At 51.6% G+C, this 19156-nt stretch overlaps 3 protein-coding genes across 8 annotated transcripts in view; 2 read left to right on the top strand and 1 right to left on the bottom strand.

Moving 5' to 3' along the window:
- Nucleotides 1-75: 75 nt before the first annotated feature.
- On the top strand, nucleotides 76-908 carry LOC121099418 (STE20-like serine/threonine-protein kinase). Its single transcript, XM_040618319.1, has 3 exons — nucleotides 76-122; nucleotides 225-338; nucleotides 459-908. The coding sequence occupies exons 1-3, from the start codon at nucleotides 117-119 to the stop codon at nucleotides 564-566; spliced, it is 228 nt and encodes a 75-aa protein (XP_040474253.1). The 5' UTR covers nucleotides 76-116; the 3' UTR covers nucleotides 567-908.
- A 734-nt stretch (nucleotides 909-1642) lies between these two features.
- On the bottom strand, nucleotides 1643-11201 carry NCAPH (non-SMC condensin I complex subunit H). 2 transcript variants are annotated; one of them, XM_040618164.1, is made up of 17 exons: nucleotides 10958-11201; nucleotides 10796-10883; nucleotides 10371-10463; nucleotides 9096-9237; nucleotides 8441-8559; nucleotides 7982-8171; nucleotides 7313-7404; nucleotides 6950-7155; nucleotides 6336-6484; nucleotides 5693-5796; nucleotides 5130-5252; nucleotides 4699-4806; nucleotides 3848-4012; nucleotides 3330-3446; nucleotides 2992-3074; nucleotides 2584-2659; nucleotides 1643-2169 (listed from the first exon to the last, which is right to left on the bottom strand). In XM_040618164.1, the coding sequence occupies exons 1-17, from the start codon at nucleotides 11158-11160 to the stop codon at nucleotides 2110-2112; spliced, it is 2118 nt and encodes a 705-aa protein (XP_040474098.1). In that variant the 5' UTR covers nucleotides 11161-11201; the 3' UTR covers nucleotides 1643-2109. The 2 variants fall into 2 exon arrangements, with proteins under 2 accessions (XP_040474098.1, XP_040474099.1); XM_040618165.1 differs by having other exon boundaries at nucleotides 8441-8556.
- A 172-nt stretch (nucleotides 11202-11373) lies between these two features.
- The window catches only part of LOC121099276 (tetraspanin-15-like), a 99020-nt gene continuing 91237 nt past the window's right edge, over nucleotides 11374-19156 (top strand). Inside the window, exons 1-2 of one of the 5 annotated variants that reach the window (XR_005831440.1) lie at nucleotides 11374-11551; nucleotides 12564-13417. Coding sequence is in view for 1 of the 5 variants with exons in the window: in XM_040618017.1 (XP_040473951.1) it covers nucleotides 18940-19009 (70 nt within the window). In the remaining 4 variants the exon portion in view is untranslated. Of the gene's footprint in view, nucleotides 11552-12038; nucleotides 13418-18811; nucleotides 19010-19156 lie in introns of those variants that run through there. The other 4 variants (XR_005831439.1, XR_005831438.1, XM_040618017.1 and 1 more) reach the window with 4 other exon arrangements.

Below are 19156 nucleotides of genomic sequence, written 5' to 3'. Positions count from 1 at the left end.
CGCAGCAGGAGGAGAGGCGGCAGCGAGCAGAGGTGCAGCAGCAGCAGGAGCAGCAGGCGCAGCAGCTGCAGGAGCTCCAACAGCAGCAGGCTGAGAGCCTGGCAGAGCTGGAGCAGATGCAGGTACTGGGGACCGCTGCAAAACTGTCTGCCCCGGGGGCTTCCCACAGGGCTGCTACCCCTCCTCAAGCACTTTCCTTCCCGTTTCCACCTCCCCTCTCCCAGAGCGAGAAGATGCAGCTCTTGGTGGAGCAGGAGAGGCGGCAGCTGGGGCGGCTGGAGCAGGAGCACGCCATGGAGCTCAGCGAGTGGAAGCGACGGCTGGCTGCCCGCAAGGAGGTGAGTGCTCCCGCAGCCCGAGGCGTCTCCTCGCCCTGGCCCTGGCCCATGGAGGGCTGCTGTCCCCACCGGCCCCCGTGACGTGGGGCACAGCACACGGCAGCGCTTTCTCTCCTCCAGATGCTGGAGGAGGAACTGGGGAACTCGCTGCCGGTGCAGCGGCGAGGAGGGCTGCACGGCGCCCACGGCAGCAACAGGATCACCCGCTTCTTCCATCTCCCCTCCTGACACTACGCCGCAGGCTACTGGGGAGAGGCAGGCAGCTGCCTGGGGATGGTCCCAGGGCTTTTCTGGGAGATGGGGCTGTAGGATCTCAAAGGCAAGGCCAGGGGCAGCTGCCCTGGGGGTGCTGAGCCCCAGGGCTGGGCAGGACATGGTATGGATCCCATGGGTGGCAGGCGTGGGTGTGTTCAAGTCCATCATCGCCATGCTGGAGGGGCTGGGGTAAAGCAGGTGCTGCCACCCCAAATCACCCCAGAAGCCCCTCGGGGAAGAAGCCCCTCAGGGAAGTCTCCCCCACTGGTCCCCAAGCTGTGGATACGGGGGGTTGCTGGCGCTTCCCAGGCGGCTCTCCCCTCAGCTGAATTGCGACTCAAGGAAATACATCCTTTCTTGAAGAAAGTCCCTGTTTGTGACTATTTTTTGACTTAAAAACTCTCATCTTACGCCCCCCCCCCCAGTGCATCCTGTGTCCCTAACTTGCCCCTCAGGCCAGGTCTCGGAGGGGGGGGGGGTCCCAGAGATGCCCTCAGGGGTGGCTGGCAGCACAGTGCCAGCATCCGAGCCCAGTCTAGGTCCCACCACCCCACAGAGCCGTTCTCTACCTGCTGTGACAGGGCCCTGAGGGCACGAATACACCCTAAATGGCCTTGAGCAGCCTCACCAGGGGTCTCGACCCCCACCCATGGCCCAGGAGCTCTATGGAAGCTCAGCTCAAGGGCTTCACTCCCTGCCTGAGCTGTGTTGGGAGCGCTGGGCTCCCTGCCTCATCGCCTCGGATCCAATCCTGACCTGCAGAATAACTTCCTGGCTTGATCTTGGACCTGCCCCAGCACCGTGAACTGGCCTGGTGCCCTCAACTCTTGGTTGAACCTGGCCGCCACCTCCAGGTTGGTCCTGCTCACGTAATTCAGGTCCTGGAGGAGTGTGTCCTGGCTGGTGACGCTCTGGCTGTGCGATTCCATGACTCCTGGCTCGCATTTCCTTAGGGAGCTGTCCTGCTCCTGCTGTTCTCTGTCACTTGTGTTATTTTAACCTCTCTCCTGTTTTAGAGACTCCTTCTTCCCATCTCAAAGCTCCATCTATAAAATCTGTAATTTATTATCTCTAAGCTCAGTATAAAAAGTAAATAATTCCATGGGGCGAACCAGGACTACAGGAGAAATGGGAGACACAAATAACGGTCAGTCCACGTACTGGGAATTGCAGATGGACAGGGAGGGAGACGCGGAGGGAGCCTTTCGCTAGCAGGCATGGGCGGTTCAGCGTGAGATGGAGGAAATCTGCTCCCCAGACCCAGGAAAGAGCTGCTGGATTGAAGATGGCAGGAGCCAGGCAGGCTGAGCTGCAATTGTCCATCTGTGCCAGTCCTTTTAGGCGAGGTATCCTTGATTTATGTCTTACTGAGGTGCAGAGACCAGTGGGATTTCTCAGCAACGGTGCTGGGAGGAGAAAAATCTGCCACTGATGAGCTAGTCCAGAGCCAGCACTGGGCAGCTGGGATGCTGAGCTGTCCTAGGGGTCAGCCCTGGGCGTCTGCTCCATGCAGGGCTCAGTTGCCTTGTTTCACTAGGACGTCACACAGGTCCTCTGTGCCCTCTAGCTTCAGATTCTGGGAAGAGAAAAGTGAAGTTCAACAAAGTCAGACTGAAGGCCTGGCATAAAAATAAAAAAAACCCACCATGATGAAGGTTTGGAACAATCCCAGTCCCTTCTGTCACCAGCAGCACATGCAAGGCCAAGGCTTCCCACCAGTTGTTGCTTTGGGTCTGAAACGCTCACAATGCTTAGAACAACAGTGAGCAACGAAGCCCTCACCCCTCTGTCGCTGCACCCAAGGACAAGGAATGACAGAGGGCTGGAAACGTGACGAGTGCCTCACCACGGGATAATTTATGTTCACTATAAGCATGAAACTGGGACTTATTACTCGATTTAGCAAGAAAGCGGCCCCGCTCCCAGTGCTTTTCGCTGCGCGTTTCACCTGCTGTTCCCACCACCTCGCCGGTGTGCACACCGTGCTTACCTTCTCGTTTGCCAAATGCAAGAGGCAGGCGAAGGCTAAGGGGACAGACAGATTGTTTGCCATCGCAGAAGGCAGGCTACAAAAGAGAAGGGAGGAGGTTAGGATGGCCAGAGCCTACTGAAACCTGACAGATGGAGCGTGCCTGCAAGGACCAGGTTGCCAAAGATCAGCTCCTCCCCAGAGGTCTCGTTTTTCTCTACCTTTCCCCCCCCACCCCGGGCTAGCAAAGAGCTTGCCAAGCTGAATGCAACCTGCAGCTCTCTCAGGCAAAGCCAGAGAGCAAGAGGTTTTTCCCCCATCAGGGTTCAGTTAGCAGGGTGTAATAGGCAAGGAGGGGTCAGCGTTTGCCCAAGCTCAGCTGAGGTCTGCCCCCCATCTTCAGTCCAACCTTTTTTAGGGCCTGCCTACCTGTGAAACAGTTGCTTTGTGATGCTGCTGAAGATCTTGTCTCCTGCTACCACTGATGTGTTCTCTTTCTCTGCATCTTCCGCCTATTTAGCAAAAAGACAGACACTGCTGAGACAGACTTTGCTCCCCAGTATTCAGCCTTGTGTTCAAAGAAAAACCACTGCAAGTTACATTCAGCCTGTCCTTACCGGCCGTCCCATGGAAGCAAGACAAGTACTACTAGAAAGAAATCGCTGCTAAACCTGCCCCAGACTGTCTCTGCAGGAGTTAAGCAGTTACCTGCAGGGCATGCTCCCACCCTCAGGTCTAGGGAGGTGTCTGGCTTCCCCTGCACTCACCTCTGCCATTGTTACTTTCTCATGTCTATCGGTCAAGAGGTCCCACATGTTCTTCTTCAGCCTCTTCATGTCCATTTTCTTGGCTGTCTTTGCATAGTGAATTTCTATCTTATTGATCTGAGGAAAAGAAGGTTAGTTGAGAGTAACTGAGCAGAAGCAGCAGCGCTATCCTCAAGTCCACAAACCCGAAGAAAACGTGGTTCTCCTTGGGAACAACGGTGAATACTGTCTTAGTACTAAATCTCTGACTTCTAATTCCCTCCTCTTATGCAAGGGTTCATCTGGGAATAGTGGTTCTCCTTGGGAACAACGGTGAATACTGTCTTAGTACTAAATCTCTGACTTCCAATTCCCTCCTCTTACACAAGGGTTCATCTGGGAATAAAGCGTCCAGTAGCAAATCCCGGAGATCCTGCACCAGGTAAACTGCTGTTTTGGGATGTCTAACCACCCGAGGTGCTGAGAGGCTTTGCTCCAGAGTGAGCAGTTCATGGCTTGGTAACCACACGAGTCCTTACCTTCAGGGGCTCAGCAATGAGGTTCAGCTCTCCATACACTGAGATATCGCCATTGCCAACCCCATTGAGCAAAGCTTCCTCACCCTCAGGGTGGGTGGTAAGGTTGAACTCCCTTGTCTGGCCCATGAATTGAACAGGGTCATTATCATCATCGCTGTCTGCAGCCTGATCAAGAAAAGATACAGCAGTGAGGCCACCCAGAGACATCCATGAGGAGCAGGAGCCAGAGATGTCCTGCACCGAGATAACAAGAGCACCTGCCACGCAGCAGGGTGGAGATACCTGCCCACCTTCCCCATGGAACATGTTCTTTTTCAGCCTCTCCCCACAGTGCTTGGGCAGGGCTAAGGCTAAACCCAGGGGAGATCTAGAGCGCAGAGTATCAAAAGGCTGTTTAACACAGAAAGGTAACAGAAATGAGGGCTGTCCTGCCAGTGTGGGACCAGCTGAGACTTGTCACAAGTGCACTCGGGAGCAGCACTGGCCTGGCAGAAAGCTAAAGCTTTAGAGGAAATCGACTTCAACAGGAGCCTGAAACAGCTGGGAGGAAACATCACCATGTAGATGGCTGCAGCGGTGAGCGGTGGCATTTACTCCTACTTTAGGGCAGAGGTGTATGGAAAAGGCTGGGATGGAGTTTCTGTGGCAAACTAGCAAACACCAAAGGCAGAGAGTTTAGTTGGTGTCGTTAGAGTGAGGGGACAGGGGTGGGTGCAGACACTCCTGCAGCTTCGTTATAATCTGCAGCCTCAATTCTTTTTCACTAGTAATTCCAGATGCAGATTCTTCCTAAATGATTCCCATCACATACCCAACATAGCAACAGAAAGAGATCTTCTTGTTCCAGTTACCTGCAACCCAGGGCAGAAATTGGAGGTGTCGTTGGGGTTGTTGTAATCGTACTCGCCGATCTCATCTTCGTGATCCATCGGGCTGCTCAGCTCAGGCTTCCTCCAGAGCTACAGAGACAAGACCAAGGGTCAGGAAAGAAAAAACCCTAAATACTTCCCCAAGCGATGCCTGCACCTTGTTCCTCCATCACCTGCCCTTCACCCAGCCTGCTGGCCCTTCCTCCTCACTGCGTACCAGCCCTCTAGCAAGCCCCTTATAAAGCACAACAGCTAAGCACGGCCACTTTGGCGTACACAAGTAGGCGAGTTCAGCGAGAGACAACCCGGCCAGTCTCCAGCCCTGAGGAACACCCCAAGGCACTTCAAACATTTGGTGAAGACTGGTTTTGTGACAAAATCGTTGCCAACAGGCTTTTAGAGAAGACTCTTACCTTCACAGCTGGTTTGAGGGACAGCTGGAGAATGTAGTCAGGGTCATAATTGAAGTCTGGGGGAAGCGTGGTGCTCTTTGTGTTCTGGTTTTCCAGAATGGACTTGGCTAGAACTACAGAAGCCTGGGGGAGGTAATAAATACCATTACCCACGAGCTATCCACTACTCGGTAGATCAACACACAAGTGCTTTGAACACAGGTATTCATCTGAAAGGCAGCAAGTTCTAAAATGCCTCCAAAGACAAGCTCCAAACTGGTCCAGTCAGTGCATGCAGGGGCTTCTGCACAGCACCCTGGGACACGCAGCTGGACCCACAAGGTCTCTTTGACTGACAGGGTATAAGCCAGGAAGAATCCTGCCTGACTCTGCACCCTAAGGTTGGTAAAACTCTCTACGTGTAACGCGACCTGGAGGCAGAAGACTCTGCACCGAGGAACGTACATGATGTTGGGTTTACAGAGCCAGTTTCACAGAAGCACGAGATGAGCCATTTGCAGGTAACAGGTCCAAGACATGCTGGCAAAAGCGAGAGCAGAAAGAGGCAGAAACTCAGCGTGTACCTTGGTCTTACGGAAATATCTCTTAAAGTCAATATCCTCATCAAAGTTGATTTCAAATGCTTTTTTTGCATTCTTTTTCTTGGCCTCTTTTGTAGAGGCAGCACCTGTGGCAGAAAGGAAGGAAACTGTCAGTGTTTTGTGACAGAGTAAGGACAACAAGCTCTCTCCTAACTTGAGCATCTGCTCCACACAGAAAGGTCACCTACAAGGACCTTTCACTTTATTACAGGAAAGCAATAGGTGTTCTCAGCTTCATGTTTTAAAGGGATCAGTATCTTTTTACTGAAGCAGAAAATGTCATTTAATCTTCAGGTTTTATGCAGAAGGTGGGAAACAACAGCCCGAGCTGTGTTAGTGCTAGTGTTTTCCAGTGCTGCAAACTTCCACCCCCTGAAACTGCGAGCATCGTTAACAAACCCAAACAAGAGAATACGTTAGACACCAAAGGATCCGCACATGATACAGAGCCTTCCTGGTGCCCGAACTCAGTACTGCTTCCCATCTGGCTGGAAAAGAGCCACGCAGGCCTGTCCCTTTCCTTACTGTCCCTACTTTGACTCAGATGGCACCCATCTCCAAAGGTAAGCAAGACCTGGCAGTAGCCGCATCTGTAGCGTACGAGCCGCTGACTTTAAATACATACCTGTGTGTCGAGGTTTGAAGCGCCAGTGCTCTGGGCCAGCCCACATGGACAGAGTTCGGGGACTGAAGTAGGAGTATTCCCTTGGTTCCATAGAGAGATGATGGCACACCACCTTGATGTCTCCCTCTCCGAAAGCAACCACATCAGTTCTAGAAAGAGCACACAGGCTGCTCAGTGAAATCATTCCTTTGGCACACACCGGGCCTGAGCGTGCATTTCATATCCAGATCATCTCTATCTAGACATCGCCTGCTCCTTCTGCTGGCATGCATGCAGGACTCCTGCTCTTTAATCAGTGAACGGTGAGTGTTGCAGCGTCTGGAGTCCGTGAGGCTGCTGCAAAAACAGAGGTGGGCTTGCCAAAGGGCTGGCTGGAAACCGGGGAGCAGAGTGAGCAGACAAGCAATCACTCTGGGGAAATGTGACCGCACAAAAAGGTCCTCTCGGAGGGTAGAGATATTACTGTCATGCATTCCTGGTTGTACCCAAAACTTGAGGAGAAAGCAAGCTACAGCCAGATGGGAAATGTGTATTCAGTACAGATTCCCCAGATTGCTGCCAGAAGTTGTCGCTTGCTATCAAAGCAAAGCTATAGATTTTCAGTGGCTACTTACCCCTTCCTCTGGCAGTCTGTTCCAAAGGAGTTGAGGTTTCCTGCGAATTCCCCAGTCTGGCCTGCTACTGTATTACTGGGGGAGTCAGAAATGAAGTCATCATCTGGCTGGCTGGGAACATTGTCTTCCACATCGCTGTCTACCTCTGCATTGATATCGAATGCTTGGTCGCTCTTCTGAAATTTATCCAACAGGGCTGACACTGACTGTAGGAGAAGAAGGTGCTCAGGAAAAAAGCCACGGAGGATATCAGCAGTCCTGCAGCGCAACGTCCCACTGCCCTGTGTATCTTGGAGATGACTTTGGAGGTTAGCACAGAATACAGCTCAGGTATCCCACCCAGCACGGAGCTAACGAGCATACCTCTTGATGGGATTCGGCATCCCATTTTGTAAAGTGGAAACCAGCCAGTGAAGAGCAGATGAGGCGTTTTTCAATGCACTGTGCTAGCACGGCTAGAGACAGGGAGAGCAAAGGGGGAGAGATTAGATGCAGGATGAAGCAACCAACAGCTCAAACAAGTGACGGGCATTCAGTTGTTCTTAAAGCCACATATGTAGGCAGCATGTAGGGCAGCACAGGGCTTACTGCAAAAGTAGCTGGGCTCATTTCTCAGCAGAGATGAAGAGTTCAGTTGCTGCCCTGACTCAAAGGTGAGCATAACACTGGGAATTTTATCACAGCAGTGGGGTTCAGTAGTATGTCCGGGCTCAAAACATTTTAAGAAGGTCAGACTTAACATGGAGCACACTAATCTCAACTGCTGTGCAACTCAGACCACATATACGTGCTGTGTGACAGATCTGCCAGAGGTTAAGCTACACGTAGTGATCCAAAACTTACAAAAATTCCTGTTTTTCCAGCAACCAGTCTCAGTTTGATCAGGATAAGAGCAATGGTGCTACAGGGTAGCCAAGCAGTGAACAAAAACAGAGGTCAAGCTGGCTGAGACCAAAATGAAATACGCCTGGGAGGTGAAAAGGATTGAAAGGTCTGGATGGGCCCCTTGGCTTAGCAGTTACCCGCACTCACACTTTAAATCCATCACTTTCACAGGATCAGGGTTTGGCAGCGTGATGGTCTCTGAAGAAGGGAGAGGTACAATCTTTGAGTCAAAGAGGAGCTCGCTGTGGCAGCCTTGGGTATGCAGCCCCGTAAGGAAAATGCCAGCTGTGCTGCATTCGTCAAAAGATATGGCTGTTCTCCGGAACAAGGGGTCAACCTACAGGTACGGAATGAAGAGAGAATCAAGAAACAGAGTAGACGGAGGGGGTGAAGCAGGTCTCTGTGGGAGACTTTAAAGTACAGATCCAAAGGAAGAATGACCCACACATCTTTTTCAGCGAGGAGAGAGCTCTCACAGCTGCCTCACACAGGAGGAATATACATGACTAGGAACAACCTTGCTGTAACAGGAGAGTTCAGACATGCGCGTGAATGTTAGAGCCCAAGAGAGGAGTGAGAAAGATGCAACTGCTACAGCAGCCCCACCTCACATCTGGGATTAGCCTCTGGCACATTGATGTTATTCAAGTTCTCTTCGATGGTTTTGCATGAGTGCTTTTTCTTTGTCTGAACTCTCCGGACAGTCCCAGGAACTGGACTGCCTTCTAAAAGGAAAAGAAGAAAAAGTTACACTTAGAAAACTTGTTGAAATACCCTACAGAGGGACAGCACAACTTCTGCTTCTGTTTGTACGACAAATACAAAAAAACCAGTGGGCACGAAGTTACCCCGTTAGGTATCTAATTAGCTTGAACCACCAAAGTTTCATTGGTCGGATGCTGCATTTCTTCTTACCGACTATTTTATCTTAACAGCGTATTTGTTTCAAAGCAAGGGACAGCAAAAAGTGAGGCACTTCATTTTAATGTTTCAGATTAGGCCACCTTTGGTTTGCATTGGGCCAAATTGTTGAATACAGGATTAAGCAACAGATTCAGGTTCTCACCTCCAACCCTCCCTGCACAAGCACCCAGGCAAACCAATCTGGAATTTCCCAGCCCTTGGAAAATTAAGTTAGCGGTACTCTCCTAGAGGCACAAAGCGCTTCGAAGTTCACGAGCACTATGTAAGCACGCAGATTACTTCTCTTACACGCAGGTGGAGCAGTAACAGCTTAACAGAAAATGAATGAATGGCACACCTCTTGTCGGCGAGCTATCCACATTTTTTGCAGATGCCGATTCCTTGCCCAAGCCTCCGAGAACTTTGTATGTATCTGCGTGGATCACATCCACGCGCACGGCGTAGATCTTTGCACTGGCATCAATCGTGCCAGCTGCCACCTGACAGGAGGAACAAAGGATGCAATGTTTAGTTAGAAAGGAAAAAAGTCTCATCTAGAAGATGCAAACACAGAAGACAAGCTGCAGACCTGAATTTCTGAATGCTCTGTATTACAAGCAAAATTGTGACCAACTGGGAAAGGATTGATTCTGAAACCTACTGGAGACCTAGGTGCACAGCAGGGGGTCGAGATATGTCTTCCCAGGCAGACTTGCTTTATCAGGCCTTTTGGAAGGGATCACACAGAAGAATCCTTTAAAAGTTTCCAAGACTAAGCAACGGGGAGAAGCAGAAAGGTACAGATTTGCATTTCCCAAGAGACCGTTCTCCTCCAGCTTTCCTTCATGCCTTCTTTTGGGTCATCCTCTTGGTATCATTCTATTTTCCAAAATTATGAAGTCAAAAGACATGAAGCGCAGGAGATGCCAAGCACCCTTTTCGATCGCAGATGCCCTTAGGAAGGCGAAGGACCACCTACTGAAACCTGCGCACTGTTTCCCATCCCTTTCTCAGTTTCATCAACCATAAGGCAGCTAGTTCAGGGGTTCCTTGAGGCCACGTTCAAAAGCTCTGCCTTTTTTTGTTCATCCAAGAATTGAGTTCTCCCTCCTAGCATCAGCCAACTATAACAGCGAGTCAGTCTTTGTCCTGGCAAGTTCTTTTTCGATCCATCCTGGTTCAAAATTCAACTGGGAGTTAGACACACTAACTTCCTTTCTTTTCCAGCCTTGTTTCGTTACTGGTTCTAACACCCAGTATTTACCAGAGAAGCCTCACAAGTCCTACTTTCAAACAAGCTCCCCTTTTAAAGGACCATAACTGAAAGAATTCAGCCTTTAATTTCTGTGGTACAAAACGGTTCAACACTGTCAGCTTCTGCGAAAAGTGTCTGTGCTGCTTTTACCAGGTATTTTTAGTGGAAGTAACCAGCTCAGTTACCTTTGTTGAATCAGGATGGGGCAACAGATTCAGGTTCTCACCCCCAACCCTCCCTGCACAAGCACCCAGGCAAACTAATCTGGGATTTCCCAGCCCTTGAAAAATGAAATTGAGGTTTGTTACCGACTAAACCTTAGGTTAAATGCCAGTCAGAAATAAAGTACCCCTGTGACCAGGCAGCAGTTCCTCTCACCTTGAAGTTGGTCATTTCAGAGTCCTTCGCTTTCAGGATCTCCTTCATATAGTCTATCAGGTGTAAGACGAAGGCATTCTTCAAGGTGATTTTCTGCAACAAAGCACAGCTTAGGACTGATTCCCTGGCAAATGACACCTGTCAAAACTGTCTGCACCCTCATCCCACTGGGGTATTTAGAGCAGGACTGAGGGGATATTATGGTCTGTGCCACATTCTGCTTTGTTACTGCTGGGAAGGCAGCAACAGGAGCCCAGATCTGGCCACGGCTCGGAGCAGGGATGCGGCTCAGAGGGCTTGGAAGAAGAATAACCTCGTAGCCAAGGCTCAGGGAGTTTAAAATCCCTCCCGGCCTTGCCAGCACCGCCAGCCGGGGCGGTGTGAGGGGGGCCGGGATGAGGAGCCCCCTCAGGCGCCCCACTCACGTTCTCATTGGAGAGCTTGATGCAGGTGCTGTAGTGCTCCGAGATCTGCGTGTTGCTCCACTGTGCCGGCTGCCATGCCTCCGCCTGCCTGAGGGAGACACGGTACTTTGGGGACCCTCCTCCTCTGCCTGCCGCAGCCCCTCACAGCGGGCCCGGCCGTACCTGGGCGCGGGTGAGGAGGCGAGGCTGAGCTGCGAGTCGGCGTTGCCCAGCCGGAGGTCGGTAGCCTTGGAGCGCCGGCGTTGCCGTCTCTCCTGTTCATCGTCGTTACAGGGACACTCGGCCAGCACGGGAGTGCCGGTGCTGCCCAGGGCCCGCGGCCCGGGGGAGGCGGCCGGAGCCCGAGGGAGCGCGGGGAAGCTCATCCTCACGGCGCGGCCCGGGCCTGGCCTGGCTGTCTCCGGCCCGTCGCCCCCTCCGCCCCGCCCACTTCTCCCCTACGAGCCAATCGCCGCTCGGCCCGCCCTGACGGCGGCCAATCGGCTGCGCGGCTCTTCGCCCTGCCCCTTTGGGTTTGAATTTACGGCGGGCGCCGGCAGCACGCACGCGCTGGGCGTAACGGCCGCGGCGGGGCGGGGCCGCTCGGGCTGTTCGTCTCTTCCCTGAGGGAACGGCCGCCCGCCCGGCTGCGCTGAGGGGGCGCCTGTCCGTCGGGTGCTCCCTGAGGGCTGCACTGTACTGCCCGGGCCTCTCTCGTCACCGGCGGTCAGCCACCCGCTTCGGAGACGGAGGAACCGCCAGAGCCTACCTGCTTAGGTACTGCCTGCCTCGCCCCCCGCCCCCCCCCCCAGCCCCTCTCTGCCTTTCCGTGGTCACCACCATCACTGGGCCCTCCCTGGAGGCCTCGTTTTGCTTCTCGTTGCCCCTCTCTGCGTGGAGGTGCCCCCAGGGCTGCCTGCTTGACCCTGCAGGCTCGCTAGAGCATTCCCAGCACCTTCTGGCGGTCCCTCAGCCTCTCAGTGTGCTGGTCGGTGTTCCCTAGAGCCCTCTGTGTTTGCTTCTGTGCACCCTCTGGCCCTGCAGGTGTTGGTTTTTTTTGTGTGCGTCCTACAAAATCTTTGTGTGCCCTGAAGCCCCCTCCAGCCTTTTGTGGGTTTCTGGATGCACAGAGGGTTGGCAGGTGGTCTGCAGGCTTTGTGGCCTCTGGCTGGGCAGCACCCTGCAGCTCAGACATTAGCCCTGTGTGTTGGGAGCTTGGGGCACCCCCCCTGCCTTCGGCTCAGGAGCCCTCCATCCTGCCCAGCATAGCATCCTTCCTCCCAGCCTGGCCCACGGGGGATGCTCAGCAGGAGCAGGTCCAGCCCTTGTTTTCACTGCCGTGCTGGAGGCAAAGAGACTGGTAAGCGAGGAGCCAATACAGCTTCCTAAACCCGATCCCTCCTGCGCCTGGTCTGACCCGAGGCAGCCTGTGTTTGTGTGCAGGACGCTGCGGAGGCAGGAGGGCTCCCCTGTAGCTCCACCTCAGCTTTTCACCTCTCCCCATTTCTTAGCAGATGAGGCCAGGTTATCTGCATTGTGTTGGTTTCCCTGTGCTTACTAGCAGGAAAGGTTTGTTGGAGAAAGCTGTTGCTCCTCAAATTTCCTTTTCTTGGGAGAGCAGTGGCCTGGTGTGCCTGATTCCGGCAGTCCTGCCTATGGCACGGTGCCTAGACACATACCTTGCTTTCGTATGGAGAGCTGTCTGGGCTGAGCTATGTCCGAGGCAAGGCTGATGGGGGAAATGAAGCTGTGTGTTTTATTTTTGTGGCATGTCCTGCGCTTGTAGAAGTGTTAGCAGAAAGTTAGATGGCCCAGACCTGCACCTGCCTCCGCCATCATTGTCATGACCCTGCAGCCGATGGGAAGAGCAGCGGCTTCTCCAGTGCCACCACCTGGATGAGACGTTTTTCCAGCCCTTCCAGACCAGCGTTTCCAGCCGTCATCCACCCAAGGCAGGTGAAGCAGCAGCTGCCCCAGTCCTTGGTGGATTGAGGTACTGGGGGCTGCAACCTTGCTGCAGTTTGATGCCTGGGTTCCTCCTGACTGCAAAGTGCTTTTCCAGCCTGAGCCACTGGATGGGGCAGGAGGAAAAGATGTGGTTTCGTCTCAGCTACATTCCTCGGGAGCAGCGATCGGGAAAGTCGTTGTGTTCCCTGCGAAGCCAACCCTGGCAGCAGTCCCCCCGCTCTCTACACAGAGCGGCCGAGGGCCACCAGCAAGTTTCTCTCCTGTCCAGCCGCCCTAAAACCGGCAAAAAAAATAAATGTGTGGAGCCTGGCATCTACTTGTAAGCACAGCTCAAGCACCCTGAAGGCCAAGGGCACTTCCAAAAGCAACAAGGGGCTAAGTGATTTGTGGGGGCGGCAAAAACCCTGTAGGGCTATTTTCGTCCCTGAATAACTCGGGGTCTGACCAAAGGGGTTTGTCCCCTCAGCTGCTCCACTTGGGCCAGAAGATGGAGAGGCTGTAAAACCCGGGTTATGCTTTATGATGTGTCTTCCTATGAGCAAAAGCCTCATAATGAAGCTTTTAATGGCTGTTGTAAACAAATCAATCTCTCTAGCTATACATCTGAAATGAAAAAGGCTGAAGGAACTATGAAGGTTTTTAACATCCAAATAAATTACTCCTGCAGTGGCAATAGCAATGTGTGGAGCATTTCATTATTCCCAGCTGTTAGTGATGCTGACGAGGACAGAAATATTCATGCTCTGTATTTAACTGGAAATTAAGAGAATGTATCATTTGGTGACAGGAACTTTTACAAATGGCTGCTCCCCCTTCGATCAGCTCCAACTAATAAATCACTGGCAGAACTCTGGGTAATTTGATTTACAACTCAGACCTGCCGGTGGGTGTTTGTCAGAAGATGTGTTCCCGAAAATCCCCTGGAGGATGGAGGTGTGCTGGGCTTCTCCTGCTCTTGGAGAGAATGCTGGAGGCTCATTTAAGGTTTGCTTTGGGAGCTGGGAAGAATGACTTAGGAGGGAAAGCCTGCTGTCCGCCCACCAGGCAGCAACCGGTGCCTGCTGCGCTCCCGGTACTTTTCCACCTGCTTGCCTGCACCATGCTAGGGCTGTGGGAAGCTTTGGGGTGATGCTGCACATAGGGGATGTCTCCTACCTGCAGGGAAGTGGTGGTGGGGGGTGGGAAGTTTAGGAGAAGAGTAAGAAACAGGAAAGCGGTCCTGTGTGACTGCCACAGCTGCTGTGATGGAATTGAAACCTTGTCGATAGCATCCGTGGGAATGCTGAGCTGCTTGGCAGGTCCTGGGGGTAGGATGCACTGAGTGCTCCAGACCCGCAGCACTGCTAGTGTGGCGGTGGGGATCTTCCTCAGCTGCAAGGCTAAAAATAGAGCTGGCAAGTGTCAAACCTGCAGTCTTCTGGGGTTACCAGAACCTCTGCCCCTGCACGCATCAGACCTCTGCTCGGTAGGTTTTTGCCTGTGGCGATGGGGCTGCTGGAGGTTTTGTTGCTGTGTGGGTCCGGGGCATGTCTGCAAGCACCCGTGTCCCCAAGTGCCTGGGGACCCTGCTGCAGTGGCTGAGACTGTCCATGCCACACAAGCAGGGTGTCCTCTTGTTGAACTTGTGCACCTTTCTATAAATGACTTGTAAACAAAAGATTATTTGGTAATTTCTGTGTGCAGCAGCAGATGCTACAGGAACATTTATTAACCCACTGGTACTATTCTTATGCAAACAACTGTAGCTCATCTCAATAATAAAAGGTGATTTAATACCTGCCTGGCTGCTGACAGGTGACTGGGAAGGGGCTTGGTTTTGGTTTACAATGCAGATCCTTTTTTGCAGACACTCTAGGGTCAGCCTCTCAGTCTGATTTTCCTTTCCAGAGCGTGCTGTCTGCTTTCAGCCGCGCTTGTTATTGCTGCAGAGCTACTTGTAGTCCTGCTAGTACCTCAGGGCATGAGGAAGAGGCTGAAACCTCTGAAGAGGTAAATGGTTTGATTTCTCTCCGGTCTTATTAGGAAGGCCTGCTCCTGAGCAGCTTTCCTGCGCCCTGGTTCAGTGGTGTGTTGGAAAAGGCTGTAACACAGTTGCACTTACACAACTTGGATATTTATTATTTCCCCCCCCCCCCCCCCCCCCCAGTGTGGCTCCAAGTGGGGAGGCCCTGGAAGACCATCCCACAGGGTTTCAGAGCTCAGGATGGCCCTGCTAACTTCTCCCTTTGCAGGCACCTGGCTCATTTGTGAGGAGCAGTGATGATCTGACCTTTTGTGCTCTTGTTTCTTGTGTTTTATTGCCAGGTAAAGCACTTGATGTTATAAAATCCAGGATTTCACAGACCTGGTAATGGCTGCAAACTCAAGTGTATAAATCATCGGTAGCACGGTTACAATGTGGGCTCGCACTTGCAGCTGAGGAAAAGTCCTCAAGGTCCCGATGGAGCAATTGAGATAAGGTTTTGGGCTTGAAAGAGATGAGGGATGTGATGAGCTGTAAATCCTCTCGAGCTGTTGAGGCCGGCAGCAGGAAGAAGAGGCTGTGCTTCTCCCTGGCTTTGGTCTGGCTGTGCCCACACAATGTCTCACGTTGTTCTTGGCAACTTTCCCTTGCAAGCCAAGGGAAGAAAAACGGGCAGGCTGGTCTGGACGCAACTGCCAGCCTGCAGCCCTCGAGAATTACACCGGCAGTCATTTCTGACTGCAGGAACTTGCTGCGGAGATGCTTGATGGACTGGCTGGGTCAGTGGCTTGTTAATTCCGTTCAATTTATTTTGCAATTTAGGACTCTCAGCAGTTTCAAGTGATTGTTGCAAAGTAGGGTGGTGCTTGTGAATGAGGGGCTTGCAGCAGAGCCGAGCTCCTGCAGCTCTGTCCGTTGGGGAGAGGAGAGTGGGACTGGTGTGAGCACGGGACCTGAATCCAAGAAGGCAAACTCAGTGGGTGATTCCCCACATCCCAGGGGAAATCAGTGGGATGTTGGGCTCCGAGTCCTCACATAGGACACCAACTAGACCAGCGTTTTCAGGGATGCTAACGCCTGTGAGGGTGCTGTGGATGCCCCGTGCAGGGAGTAAATGAGGACAGTTTGCAGTGCAGGACAGCTTGCTTCGTCACGCTCCTCTGCTTGCGCAGAGCATGGGTGCAGTCCTCGGGGGAGGATTTTGTTGACAGATCTTGAGAGTATCTCCATCCTTTGGGCATGCTGAGTGACCAAAAAGTGCCTGGAGATGTGCCCAGTGTATCTCTGCTGCCAGTTTTATGGCCTTTTTTTTTTGTGTGTGTGTGCTGCTGATCAAATCACAGTGTGTGGCTAGTGTCAATCAATGCTGACTGGGTGTCGAACACCCTGGGGGTTTTGAGGGCAAAGAGGTTGTAATGCTGACAACACTAGCGCTGCAAGACAAAAATGTTAACACAAACCCATCTAAAGGGACTTTGCTCTTGGGAGAGTTATTGCTGCGGCACGGTTTGGGTGTGGATATCAATCACATCTTTGAGACGCGCGTCTTGGTAAAGGGTGGCAGACAGGCTTTGGGAGGTTGTTTGAAGTCACACACTGTTTTTGTCTTCCTTTGTGAGATACCAGAAGTGTCACCCAAGGAGGCCCACTCTTTGGCATGTTGATTCCTAAATTCCTCAATTTAAATGCAAATTCGCAGCCGTTTGATTGTGCCATGCATCAGAGAAGCTTTTGGACAGTGAACAGCTTGTACTAATCAGCTACGCATCCCTCAATACAGATATTATCTGCTGTGGTGATATCGTGGCTGCGTGCCTTTGCAGAAAGCAGAGTGATTCAGAACAAGCCTCCTTCTCCCTCTTTCTCCTTTTGCCTCCATTGAAAATTGCTCTCATTACCTCCCTGGAACCTTTTTAATCAACCCGGATGGCACGATCTGCTTTGCAATAACAGGGATAATGTTTTTGGAGGTGCTTTGCATGGTAATGCTCTTCCTAGCCTGAAATGCTTCTATTCAGGGTGACTGCAGCTTCGGGAAGGGCTTGTATTTCTTCTTGACACCTTGGTCTTCTGTAACCAGAATATTTTTTATTGGGAGGCTTATAATTGCCTGATTTATAACTTTCTTATAGGAAAAGGGAAGAGGGGAAAGCAGGATCAGTGTGGCACAGGAGTGGGTACGTTAGCTGTGGCATGGCATATGGGAAACTCATCCTGGTGGTGATCTCCATCTTGCGATATCTTTCAGGACAAAACCCTGACCCTATGTAGCAAGAGCTTGGGTCACACCAGGATTTCCTAGACCCTTCTGTGACACACTTCCCTGCCCATCAAATTGCTCAAATTAATAATTGACTTAATCAAACCCATTAGAGTCATCGCTACACTTCAATATCCTGTGTAAGCAATCATCACTCTCACCCACTCCCTTCCTTTCCTCAGGTATTTGGATCTTGCCAATGCGAAGAAAAGTCCTTTTGACGTGGTTACTTGGTGCCGAGAATATGAAAACTGCAGTTAATCCTCATTTCACACGTGCAGCCGGACTGGGTTGATTTTTGAATCGCTGCTGTGGGCTCTCAAATCTTTCATTAGCTACTGCTTGATTCATTTAGTTCAGTAATCAAAAGTTAATTGCTTGTCTAAACAACCAGGCCATGGTGAAACAGTGTCCGTAATTCTCCACCAAGTATCCCTGTTTGTGACAGGGAAACCAAAGCCTGCTGCATCCGCACGGCAGTTGAAGCGGGGAGCTCATGAAGTTGAATGAAGAACATGAAAAATCCATTTTCCTCCATAAGTTTTAAACTCCGGTTGTTTCTCTTTAAGCTCTAATTTTGTCACAACGATCTAACAGACCATTTGGTGCTATGGAAACCCCAGTTTACACACTGGTGCATAGCTGCACGCAATTAACTACCTTTAATTTTCATTTTCTAAGGATATTTTTGACTTGTGTATTAAGCAAACATTTATGCAAAACACTGTGGAATCCATAAATGTTAATGAAGTTGAACTTGTGCCTTTGCCTTAGCAGATAATCAGTTTGACGGGTTCATTGAAGTCTGCAAAACTTGCCATGATGGCTGAGAGCAGCTATAAAAAGAGACAATGGTGCAGGTGATGACAAGGCTTTGGGTGTCACCTGTCGCATGCTCCTGCCTGGGCCTGCTTTTACCTCTCAGCTGGGCCAGGTGCAGATCCAGGGCTTGCTCTGCGAGTGACCCTGGTGGGTTTTGCAGGCACTGGGGCAGCTCTGCACATGTGGTTGCCTTGCTGTGCGAGGGTTCTGTGGCATGCAACGAGTGGCAAAGGCCTCAGCTAGGGAAGGAGGATGCTGAGAGTTAGAGAAGAGCTCTGCCGTAGTCCTGCAGGCTGCAAATGCAAAGAATAATCCCTTTACCTGTCCCTGCCCTAAAAAAGGCACCTTAAATTCTCCCCAGAGTCTCAACCCTGACCCAGACCCACCAGGTAGCTCTTGATTTTTGGGAGTTTTCATATCAGATTGCAGATGGAGGAAATGTACAAACCAGGATGAACCAGGCAATGAGGAATTTGGATTTCCCCATACCATTTCTGCACCAGATTGCTGTGGTTGATGAGTATTTTTTATAGCCAATAAGTACATCCTCATCACTTTTATCTCGTGTGTGTGTGTGCACTTAGGAACAGGTATGAACCCTTCCAGAAAAGGTGATGCATTAACGCTGATAAATAAAATGATGCCTTGTTTGGATCTGACATGCTGAATCCTGCTGTAAAGTGAGATCTGCTCTCAGGTTCCTGCTTCAGGGAAGCGAGGCTGGAAGCGGATGCCTGCATGAAGCACTGCGCAGCAGCAGTGTGTGACACTGTTTATTCCTTTTCTCCCTTTTGTATGATAAAATAACCCATAAAAATAAATAATAAGGGCTTAATAGGCACATGGGACAGGGCCTTTGGCAAGTGATGCCAATCAGCTGTGCCTCGGCAATGTTCCTCTAATTAAAAATGGCAAATTACAGCCGGCTGGAGCTGATTGCAAGGGCTGGCTGGGTTGGGCGCTTTGCTCTGGGAGGTGAAGCATGGTAACTTGCTCCTTACATTCACACTTTCTTCTCTATCAGAGTGGTGGAGTCCCGGTGCCTGCCCTAGTGGAGCAGTGGGATTTGGGGAGTCCAGAAAGCGGAGCCAAGCATGTTAGCTGCTTCGTCAAGGGACCTGATCTGCATCGCAGCCAGCTGAATAGGTGGAAATGCCAGTGCTGATGCCCGATCCTCGAGTCACGCGTTTGCTTCAGCCCCACACAGAGAAACAACTGGTCGGTAAGTGCTGCCCGTGTTCGAGGAGCAATTTGAGCCTTTCCTGTGCTTTGGAAATCGGTGATGTGCGCCTGGGCCTGGTTTTGTGGCTGAGTTGTGAGAATTATCCTTTTTCTTGCTGTAGCGGTGAAAGTTCAGAGCACACCCCTC

The sequence above is a fragment of the Falco naumanni genome, chromosome 19 (genome assembly GCF_017639655.2).
Source record: "Falco naumanni isolate bFalNau1 chromosome 19, bFalNau1.pat, whole genome shotgun sequence".
Taxonomy (NCBI): domain Eukaryota; kingdom Metazoa; phylum Chordata; class Aves; order Falconiformes; family Falconidae; genus Falco; species Falco naumanni.
The sequence above is the reverse complement of the archived record's forward strand: the minus strand, read 5'-3'. Positions and strand labels throughout refer to the sequence as shown.